The 9,339-nt window shown below is 36.0% G+C and overlaps 1 protein-coding gene across 1 annotated transcript; it reads left to right on the top strand.

Annotated features, from left to right (window-relative positions):
- The first annotated feature begins 3,946 nt into the window (after positions 1-3,946).
- Positions 3,947-7,921, top strand: slc25a48 (solute carrier family 25 member 48). Its single transcript, XM_027003555.3, has 7 exons — positions 3,947-4,145; positions 5,143-5,186; positions 5,384-5,455; positions 5,656-5,908; positions 6,122-6,397; positions 6,843-6,976; positions 7,426-7,921. Exons 1-7 carry the CDS (start codon positions 4,100-4,102, stop codon positions 7,528-7,530), a joined length of 930 nt encoding a protein of 309 aa, XP_026859356.2. The 5' UTR covers positions 3,947-4,099; the 3' UTR covers positions 7,531-7,921.
- The last annotated feature ends 1,418 nt before the right edge of the window (positions 7,922-9,339 follow it).

Raw genomic sequence — 9,339 nt, 5'->3', positions numbered from 1 at the left:
TCAAACACTGGATTGATTTAACCAGACTGACATGATATCAAGCAGTAAAAGTTATAACACAATCAAACTGACAGAACTCTGCAAAAGGTAATCAATTTAATATTTAGTTCCATGTTATAACTGCTATTGTTATCTTGCTGACTATACTCCTAAACCTTGATAAAGGTGGCCAAAAAAAAAATGTGTTCAAAACCCTAACCGTAATACTAATAAAGCACAAGCAGAAATAAGTGTTGTATATTCTTTCAGGGAATGTTTGTCATCTCAATGTTGCACACCCAATTCTTGCTTGTGGCTACTTTCAAGAGTTCATCAGATAAGCAAAATAGCTTTTCAAATGATATTTGTAGATTCTAAAGACTGTGACAAGTGATGTGCTGGTATATATATTAAAAAAAATCTATAAAACCTATTATATTAAACTATTAATCTATTATTATTATAGGCAGTTTAGGGCTATTTGAATTTCTGTAACTAGAAAAATAAATACATTTTCTGGGAATTGAAAAGGTGCATTCAACTTAATTACTTAATCCTAAACTTAATATGAGTTGACTTAAAATGACACTAGACTAAATCTCCAGGTGATTGTGTCAGCTGAATACCACAATAGTAATATGGTCTCCACTCTAGCCATTAAAAGTTCAGAAATGACAAGTAAAAAAATACATACTTTGACAACTGCATGATTTTAGATCCAAATATAATAAAACTGAGTGATTACTGGGAGAACAACTAAGGAAGATAGCACAGATATTTAGTCTCATTTGGGGCAGTTACTCTATGGGTTAGAAGAAAAATATATTTTGTGTTCAGAGTGGCCTCTCTTAATGAAGAGAGAAAATATTCAGTCAACGTACTGGATTAAAAAATGTAGGGTACCCCCAAGCTGGTATGGTGCCTTGGTGTAACCTAATCTACTGAAGAGTTTTACAGAGTAGAGATGTTGTCACTTATGTATTCTGATCATGGGAGCTTCCCAGAAGCCATCAGACACTAACCGATTTCATTTCAGGGCAGTGCTGCTTTTTTCCAGATGTCACAGCAGGACATCTAGGACCAAAACTTCTTTGAGGGTAGCATGGTTCAAGGTTATTGCCTTCTGAAAACTGCCCAGTGTGACTGCAGCCAACAAAGACTATGGATTCAGTGCAAAACATGTTTTGCCAGACGAAGACTGTTTGGAGTTGTGTTTGCGTTCTGAGCTACTGTAAAGTGGTCACAGCAGGCCTACTGAACACACATTGTGCTGAGTCAGTGGGAGGGATTAGTGCCTAACTAATTGAATTACGGCAGTGAACTGAACTCTCAGGTGAATCATGGCAATGAACTGAATTCTCTCATGACAATAACTATGCACTGGGTCAACAGACCACCCATCCACTCCATATTGATAAAGAACTTGTGTGAAAAGAGATACAGTAGTAGTAGTATTGCTTCCAGTATGACAAAAACCCATTACAGGTATGTGTGTGAAAAAGGTTCCACAGTCAAGAAGGATCCACTCTTCCTCATTCATCCCACCATTTTAGCTGTTACATGAGGCCAAGCACATTCTTTCAGCTAAACACACTTCCTTCAAATGAGGTCATATTATGTTACACTCCCACAACCTGAAACTGAATCTCCAAACGTTTTTGTTAATAAAACCTGGGAAGTCAAAGACACACTAAGAGAAATGCATTCTTCAACATGATCATGCATTAGTGCATTGTGCCTACCGGGGGTAAAAGGTAGGACTAATAGAGAAGACTAAACATCTGGCAATGTTTTTTACACCATGGAAAACTGAAAAGCTATGAATGGCACAAGTCAATGCTTTGTTTTGTTGGATATATCAATTTGTTATTTTATTACTCTCCATATGCCACATCTCATCTGTGTAACAGTTCATAACAGAGGACTACAGGAGAAGAACCATCTTAAATACTTTGTTGATATGTTTCTTACTGCTTAGCATATTCACTCAGTCTGCCCAGTCATAAGAGTTGAACTGCACATAATTACCAATGAAGTCAGTGCATTAATAAATCTGTGCCTGACCTTGATTGCCCTAGAAATGTTATAAAGGAGAATGATTCATGTCAGTTAACTTTATTTTGCTGTTAATGAGAAGACAAAATAGCTGGCAACAACCAGTTAAAATGGTTAAACTATTGGACGCATATGTTCAGTGGTATGAATATTTGCTTTTTTCCTCTCCAGTCGCCATTGTTTGCTCAAAAGTGCTTAAAAGTGGTTTAATTTATCATCTTTGACAGTATAAGTGTTTTAATGATAAGCCACACCCTACTGTCTGCTGCTTAAGATGTTTCATTGTGTTAGCAGTTTTGTTAGCTAAGCAAATTAAAACTGAAGCTCGATAAAACATTAGATGTGTATTTAAATCACATATTTAAACCAAGCAACATTTTAACTAGTTTAGTTATTTTTTGTAAAGTCCTAATCTTTAGTGCAATGGTCATTGCAGACTAGCTCTGAGTTTACAAACTGAGAGCAGAGCATAAGCATATGCAACTTTTGCTGTCTTTAAAAACTTGTTGGTTGTAGGGATTCCTGACTCCTGAATTGACACATGTCTAAAGGCCTGATTCAGATGTGAAGGCCTTTAGTCATGTGCCAAATCACATGAGTACATGATAATTTTGGCTATTGTTTGTATGGAAATAAAGAAGTGATCATTATGATTCTCTGGTAAAATTAAATATTGGGCACTCTATCTAATAAGTATACAAGTGTGTCTTTAAGTTAAAACTATGGCCACCAATCTGAAACCTCCTCATTAAAATTCAAGTGCGCCAAAACATGTTAAAGGAAACCAGAGACAACACTATATTTAGTAATGGGGCCACAGGTTTTCTGATACCGCATATGAATGTGAATGGGTTCCAACCACATACCATCAAAAAGGATTTATGTGACTAACATTATTGACCATGTGCATTTAATGTATAAGACACATTTAGTAAGACTGTGGTCCTACGATAATAGTATAGGATATGGTACAAATTATTTCTTACAACACTCTGTAAGGCCATTAACAGAAAGCTAAGAGTGATGTTACAGAGTTGACTGTTAGTACACGAGTGGTTTCCTTGGAAATAAGCCACGCTTTCAGTCACAGCCACAGTTGTGGCTATGTAGTATATATGAGAAAGAGACCCGCCCCTAAGGACTTTCATAATTATTCTAACAGTTGGTACAGTCCAGCAGTAACAAGAAATAGAGCGAGGTCTCACATTCCAGTTTAAACGCGAGTGTGCGTTTCCATAAATAATACAGTGGTCATTCCCAGTACTGAATATACATATAGCTGTAGTAATGCCCGTCAAGAAAGGCGGACACAAAATATGCACACTAGTCATTTTCCACTAAGTTTGTTTTGGTTGCCAAAAAAAAAAAAAGGCTATGCTCTTATCGACTATACGCTTATCTTTTACCACACTTCAAAACTGCCGTAGTAAGCACAATCAAGTATGTGTTCATATTTTAACGGACATCACGATAATATATTAAATTCTATTAAAAATAGATAACTAGTAGTACGTAGCTACAAAAAAGTGACTCGCCATAAGAAAAAAAACAAAGTTGCTTATTTAAGCTACTAATAATTTATCTGCTCTCTTCTTCGTAGTCACACATAACGGGAATCCGTTATGCCATCGATACTGAGTCGATACTTACTGAATCCTGGTAATATAAACAAATAAGCATAGAAAGTATATATTTTCGATATTCCTCGTTCGCTTACACAGAATCGGGTAGAAATAAATATGGTGCGCCGCGTTGGAAATGTACTACGATTCTCCTGATATATGTTTTGACCCGGATAATGCCACTCAGCACTTCTTTAAATTCTATTGGTGCAGAGGCGTGACCTCGCGTCTCTATAACGCCCCCATCACACCCTCTACCCCACCCCACCCCTAAAATGTACAGAGCGGATGAAAAGTTGTTTTTGGCTTTGGGTCTTCTTCAGTGTTTCCGAAACACTCAAAGGTTAAGATGCTTGCGGATATTTGGAAATGATTTTTTATTTACGCCGAATGTAAAATATATTTTCTGATTTTATTTACACATTCAAACGTCGACGAATAATATGACTTGCTTTCACTTGGATGACTTTTTAGCTGGATGGATAGGAGGTATGTCTTTTTACTTATTGATTTTATTCATCTCATAGGGAAGAATATTGAAATGTGGGTATGCAACCAGGTAGGATGCTCTTAAAAGAGTAGAAAATAAAAACTTTAGGTGGACTTTTGAGTGCTATGTTTCAAATGTAATTCGACCACAAATTCAAGACCATTCTTTCAGATCAATTAAAGCGAAACAACTAAAGTGAAATAGACGTTCTTATATGTTGCACATTGAACACGTACATTAGACACGTTGGTGCTTATTCTAAAACAGTTTCTAATTGTTATAAAACTTTGCAGATAATTTTTCTTCAGGTATTCAAATATATGAATCCAAGGTACGGCTCTGTAATAACAAATAGTCTAACTGCATTCTGTAGGCTACATTGCAAACCATTTAAAAACAGAAATCAGAGTAGGCGTAGCACCGTGGGAGCTTTGAGGGGCGTTGCTATAGGCTAATTTGTTTACTTCAATTTTCTACATTCTTTGCCAGCGCCTGGTAACATTGTATCGTAATGCTTTGTTATATACGAATATATATATATATATATATATATATATATATATATATATATATATATATATATATATATATATATATATATATATATATATATATATATATATAACGGCAAGATGTTTCCCTTTTAAACGCTAAGTGATTTTCAAGTTTGTTTGCACTGAAGTCTGTTTTGGATAGATCTGCAACCGGCCTTACTGTTAAACCGCTGCTTACGGAATGTCAATGTTTGCTCACTAGTAATTATGCTTTGGTGCATAATTTTTCACGAGAATTAGCAATATTATGTCTATGTGTACTGACCATAAAACGCACAATGTATGTTATTCATCAGAAGGAACAAAGAGGTATTCATCTGTGTACTGCTGGGACATACACCCACAAACTGTCATGAAAAGCTCGTCCTTTCCACAGTCTTGTGGCATCCCAATAAAAAATACTTCCACATGTATTTACATACATGCAACGTTTTTGTTTCAGGTGCCTCCAGTGTAATTGTGGGACATCCACTTGACACTGTTAAGGTATGCAAAAAGAAATCCTTTATCATGTTATCAGGTGTTTTTTTATGTATTGTAATTCTTGTGTTTTATTTTATGTGATTATAGTATTTATAATGTTTTATTTTGCTTGGAGTTTATAGTTTTTATTTTAGGGAACTGTGGAAAAAAAAACAAGATGTTCTTTGCTAAAATGTAATTTCAGTCTCTGCATTTAATAGACACGTTTACAAGCAGGAAAGGGATACAAGAACACTCTCCACTGTATTGTGACTATCTACAAAAAAGAAACAGTAAGTGAACAACTTCTGCATAGGGCCTGTTGTAAGTCCATGTCTAATACATGTGTAGCCTACTATGACAGAAAAAAAAAAAGTTAACTAAAAATGTATTTTTCATCTCTTATCTGTCTGTGTTCCCAAGTGTCATACTCCGTTTAAAGCCTTTCTTCTTCAATACAGTGACACCTGTAATTTGACTTGTTTTGCATTAGGTCACTGGCTTCTTCAAAGGCTTGTCTTTCCCGCTAGTTAGCATCACACTGTACAACTCCATGGTGTTTGGATTCTTCAGCAACTCTCAAAGACTGATTAACAAGCTTCGTGATGGTGAGGGGAGGCAAAGCACAAGCATGCTGGATGTGACTGTGGCCAGTATGACAACAGGCCTGGTGTCAGTAAGTGTGGGAGCCCCAGTGGACCTGGTCAAGATAAGGCTGCAAATGCAAACGAAGTCTGTTCTTGCAGGTATGTCTGAAATTCAACCATAACTATTTATAGTAAAGGTCATTTACAAGGCAAAGCTTGAGTGCACCTATTTGAACATGTATAACCTAAAGAGTGTAACGGGAGAAAAATGCTGTAACTCTTAATACGAATGCAAACACTGCTTAGGATAGCAGGGCAGAAATTAATTATATTTATACTTAAGATTTGTCCATCATTTTTTATTTTTTGCAGAAAACCTTACCTTTGCTGGCAATGGCAGCATCCCTCTTCGCTCAGTGGGCCTCCAAGTCCAGCCTGTCTACAGAGGTCCCCTCCACTGCATCAGCAGTGTCCTGCAGACCGAAGGCATGCAAGGGCTGTACAGAGGGGCAGGAGCCATGGTACTGCGGGACGTGCCCGGTTATGCCCTTTACTTCATCCCATACACACTGTTCTCTTCCTGGCTAAACCCTAATGGGAATAGCTCCCCCCATCCTTGCTGTATATGGCTTGCTGGAGGTTTAGCAGGTAAATTGGGTGCACCTTGAAATGGGACATTTTAGCTTTTTCTCGAGACTGGATGATGTAGGAAGTTTGTTACATCAGTACATTACATCAGTCAGTACTCTGGGACTGACTCCAAGAACAACTAGAGTGACACTCAGCTTATTTACTCAGTTGTTCCTACTTTTATATCTCCAAATTCAAATCAGTGAAAAGATCGTGGGGTTAGCAGACCTCATAAAGGTCAAAAGCCTACAAGAATACATGCAGACTCAAATAGAGGAGAGGAGGAGTAAATAAAGGAGTAAATTGACTTTACATTAAATATCATTGAAATAATTCACCACAAGTTAATGCTGGATTGGTATAATGGTATTAGTGTAGTGAAAAACTATGAAGAGTCAGCCACATTCTCATTTCCATTTATTCAGATGTTTTCCCCTCAAGCCTCGTGTGTATTATTTTGCAGGAGCTATATCCTGGGTGACGGCAACTCCAGCTGACGTGGTTAAAAGTCGAATGCAGGCAGACACCATGCATCACAGGAAATATAAAGGAATTGTCCACTGTATCATACAAAGTTACAAAACAGAGGGACTGCATGTAAGTAAAATCTTCGTCTTTAGTCACAAGATATTAGAAGTTAATGTGGGTTACTTAACTGAGAGGTGTAATGTCAGTGTTGCACATTAAAACGATCAGTAATGAAATGTTCTTCTAGCATAAATCTGAAAGATTTATCTGTCAGACTAACTGAGAGTCATAAGGCTATGGAATATCCCAAATGGTAGAACTGCACTTGCATTTTAAATGCACATTTTCCCAATGTTGTTTTGATGCAAGTCACTTTCTGTAATATAGCTAATAACTCTCGGATGATGTTTTCAGATTTTCAAAACATGACAGTGAATTGCTACCTTCAATAGTTAATATCTGCTTATACTTGCTGGACCATAAGATTTGTGCTCCACTCTGCTGTATTGTACTGTGCCATTCTGCAACAGTATGGAAGGAACTCTTTGTGACAGTTTCTTCTTCATTCTTCGTTTCAGGTTTTTTTTCGTGGTGCCATTGTAAATGCTATTCGAGGATTTCCCATGAGTGCAACTATGTTCCTGGGCTATGAACTTTCTCTCAAGTTTTTTCGAAGCCTGTAACAATCTTCCATTACTCCAGTTAACAGAAAGACTGACTAGTTTCTAATGCCAAGAATATTTACCCAAGAGATCACCATTAGCCAGTATTGAATTTATGGGGATTTATTTCTTATATTAAGAAAGGACCTACATAGGATATGATTTACAGATTTTAAACCTGGTTTTACTGGAGGATTTTAATATATTTTGGAGTCCATTTACTAATTTCATATGTTACCTATGGTTACATGGCTTCATTGAAAACACTGATACTGCCTTTAATCAATGTTTCAAAATGCTGTCCTTGCATGATTTGTAGATACAAATATCAGGATTTGATCCTGAATGTTTATATGTGCAGTATAATAATTCAGAAAATTGCTTTCAATAAAGATAATTTTAATAAGCAAAATCTGTTTTTTCACCCAAACCTGTTGCATTGGTATATATATATGTTTATTGATTTGTATGTTTATTGATTAGTACAAAAATGAAGACCTTTATGGCATATACACTGTTATAAATTGATTGCAAATGGAAAAAATCATATTGACAGGTATTTTTCACAATGGATACACACAGCTCACAAGTGATTTCATAATGTTTGACAAAAAGGTTTTCTCCAATAAGCCTTTCAGTTTAGCGCAGTACCTACACAGATAAAGCTTGTTTGAAGAACTATCAGGGGAGAAATGGACATTGTCACATGCATTATAGATTTAAGATTCAAACAAGAAAACGTCAACTCAAAGTAATTTCATGAATTATTAATTAAATCTGAGCATTTAAAACCTTTAATTGGTCAAGAGTTTAATTATTCAACCTAATCTTTTATTGGAGAACTCAGGACAGTAACTTGTCAAGGACAAAGCTGCTGAAGCATCTATGACTATGACTTGCATAAAAAATCCCAAAGCACAAATCATTAGTTTAAGTTCAAACATTAACTTCTTTGTCCAGCAAAAGGTGGTGTCATTGAAAATGTTGCAAGGGCACATTGTTTGCTTTTTTAGCTTGGTACAAAGCAACATGTTCATGGTGCCTTAAAGACAGACAGTTTAATTCATTCTTTTGATATGAATTAATGAATTTGAATGGGCAAAAAGAAACAAACAATTTTTGCTAATTAAGTATCATAGCTATATGAAAAAATGTCACCTATTTCCACATAATTCCTAGCTCCAAATATGTCAAACAGACAGTATACTTTATTGAAGTAGAGTGAAAACATGAAAACATCCATAAGACCAAGAGTGGATGAGAAACTGATAAGAGCCCAAGCCCATGATTACTGTATCTGACCAAAGAATGTAATAAAGCTTTCCCCCATACCCTCCAATGAGGGGTAGTCATACACTTAAGAAGGAAGAAAAGATCAACATTAATGTTCTGAATGTAGTGCTTCATACCATTGTCCAGTGGACTTCAAATCTTCAAATCTCATGTTCTCTGAAGAATCATGTTCTCTGAAGAATCACTCGAAGGATAGTAATTGCGGAACTAAAGTCTTAAATCAAAAGTCTTAAAGACCTAAATCTTGGGGATTCTGAAAGTTAATGAATCGAAACGTCTGCAATGTCTCCATCCACTAGGTGGCGCGATTGCACCTAAAAAAAATCCAGGAACAATCCCACGTTCCACAGCGTTTGTGAAATTCTCTTTTGCTTCAGGTTGGAGAAAATGAATGTGTTATAAAAATCGCAGGTAACAAGTAATGAAATAAATTACACCTTGTTAAAAAATGTTAACTGACTGTTATTTGTACAGATATTTAGCTTTTTATAAAGGATACTGCACCAGAAAAGCGAAAATTACTTATTGCTTTTTTCC

This window comes from Electrophorus electricus, chromosome 16, assembly GCF_041902795.1.
Source record: "Electrophorus electricus isolate QZ-2024a chromosome 16, ASM4190279v1, whole genome shotgun sequence".
Classification (NCBI taxonomy): Eukaryota; Metazoa; Chordata; class Actinopteri; order Gymnotiformes; family Gymnotidae; genus Electrophorus; species Electrophorus electricus.
The sequence above is the reverse complement of the archived record's forward strand: the minus strand, read 5'-3'. Positions and strand labels throughout refer to the sequence as shown.